The following is a 1,888-nucleotide window of genomic DNA, read 5'->3' as shown; positions in this document are numbered from 1 at the left end:
ATTCCACGCGATTTAATATGAATAATAATAAACGTTCACATTTTAATAGAAAACATTTCTTTTCTCGTCGAATTTTTTGTTTTTCATCTTCGTTGTGTTTGTCTCCTATTTCTTTTAACTTGTATCCCCCCCAACCTAACCTCAAATTTTCGATCACGATTCATATTTATATTGTATAAATCATTTCATTTTAGTTTTATAGGATATCACCTGATCAATGTGTGATTTTATTTTTAATATATAGATTATGTGTGTATGATATAAATTTATGTTAAGAATTTTTGTGAAGAATATCAAAAGAAATGCGAATGCGAAAGGAGGAAAAAACGAAGAAGGATTATACAATGGTAAGTATATTTATCTTTTGGTTATTGAAATTTCTCATGGGGTTTTCTTTTTTAAAAAAATCATGTTAATTATCTTGAATACCGACGTATTACACGGATAATATATAACGTATATATGTATATGTGTTATAAATATTCTATTATTAAATGTGATTAATTCTTTGATAATCTTCACTTTCTTTGTTTTATAATTAAATCGAATAATTTTGCTCATAATTTTGACGTATAACATATGACATCGATATGATATATAATATATGTATATATATATACATTGATTAATAAAAAGGCATTATTTATTATCGATGAGAATAATTTTAGTGTAAAAAGTTCACAACAACACTTTTGAGATCGATAATAAATTGACGGATGGAGTGTTATTAAATGTGGACGCGTAAAAACATTCGATTATTTAAATTAAAAAATTAATCGTAAATATTCAATCGAATATATTCAAAAGTAATCTTCATGAAATCGAACATTTGTGACAACTTTGTTTATTCGAATTCAATTTCGCGTCATTTTCCAGATCCGTTTGCTTTTGAATGGAATCTGAAACAAATAATAATACATGAATAATAAATTGACGTAATTTTGTATTATTGATTCTACAGAATTGTCAAAGAAAATAAAATAAAAGAAAAATATAAATAATTTTTCATTACCAGCGAGACTCTTCTTATTAATGGTTCGTAAAGTTTTGCATAATTCTTTGACCAATGGCGTTTCCGAATTTAATCCCGAAGACCAAATCAACAACATGCGAAATCCGTGTTCCTTGTAACTCGAGGGACCTACACAATGTCAACTTTTTATTAACTTCTGCAAAATCGTTATTAATTAATTACGATACCGTTTAATCATTTCTTTTGAATTCTGGCTAATTTTATATATGGGACACCCTGTATAATAATGTATAATAAATAGTATATACAAATAACGTTGTTTAAGATTCGAATCTTATTTTACAAATTAAAAATTGATTAAGTAAAAAACCTTAAGGTGTGTGAGACACACACACACACACACACACCCTAATACAATGAATAAAATTATATTGATTTCGTTTTAGAGATAAAAAATCGTTTCGAATGACGAAAATAATTGAAATAAACAAATATGTTTATTTTTTCGTATTAATAATAATTAACAATAATAATAATAGTTAATTAATAATTAATTTCGTCAGAATATAAGATGATAGGAAAATGAAAAATTATACCAGTATACTGATGTTCAATAGCCCTAATTTGTTCGTGACTGAAAGCCCAATGTAGGGCCATTTTCTTCCAATCTCCTGGTCCCAATTGTTTATACGCCAGCTTCCACAAAACTGATCTAATCGTTTCGGTGAGTGCACCGTTACCATTATTCATATTTTCCATAAACACACCTCGAGTATCTTCCCTCCAACGTCTTCGTGCTGGTGTTAATTCGCGAATTTCTTTATCCGAGTCCGAATTTTCCTAACGAAAATCAAACAATATCATTTATTCAAAATATTTATTTAAAATAATAAGACAATCAACAAAAAAATAAAT

At 27.0% G+C, this 1,888-nt stretch overlaps 1 protein-coding gene across 1 annotated transcript in view; it reads right to left on the bottom strand.

Annotated features, from left to right (window-relative positions):
• Positions 1–642: 642 nt before the first annotated feature.
• Positions 643–1,888, bottom strand: part of LOC122517600 (ankyrin repeat and death domain-containing protein 1A-like) — a gene marked incomplete in the record, with an annotated part of 9,960 nt that continues 8,714 nt past the window's right edge. Inside the window, 3 exon segments of the mRNA XM_043636086.1 lie at positions 643–899; positions 1,013–1,141; positions 1,570–1,813. Of these exon segments, the coding sequence (XP_043492021.1) occupies positions 814–899; positions 1,013–1,141; positions 1,570–1,813 (459 nt within the window).

This window comes from Polistes fuscatus, unplaced genomic scaffold (assembly GCF_010416935.1).
Source record: "Polistes fuscatus isolate 324 unplaced genomic scaffold, CU_Pfus_HIC Scaffold21, whole genome shotgun sequence".
In the NCBI taxonomy this organism is placed as follows: domain Eukaryota; kingdom Metazoa; phylum Arthropoda; class Insecta; order Hymenoptera; family Vespidae; genus Polistes; species Polistes fuscatus.
Note: the sequence above shows the minus strand (reverse complement) of the source record. Positions and strands in the feature narration are given on the sequence as shown.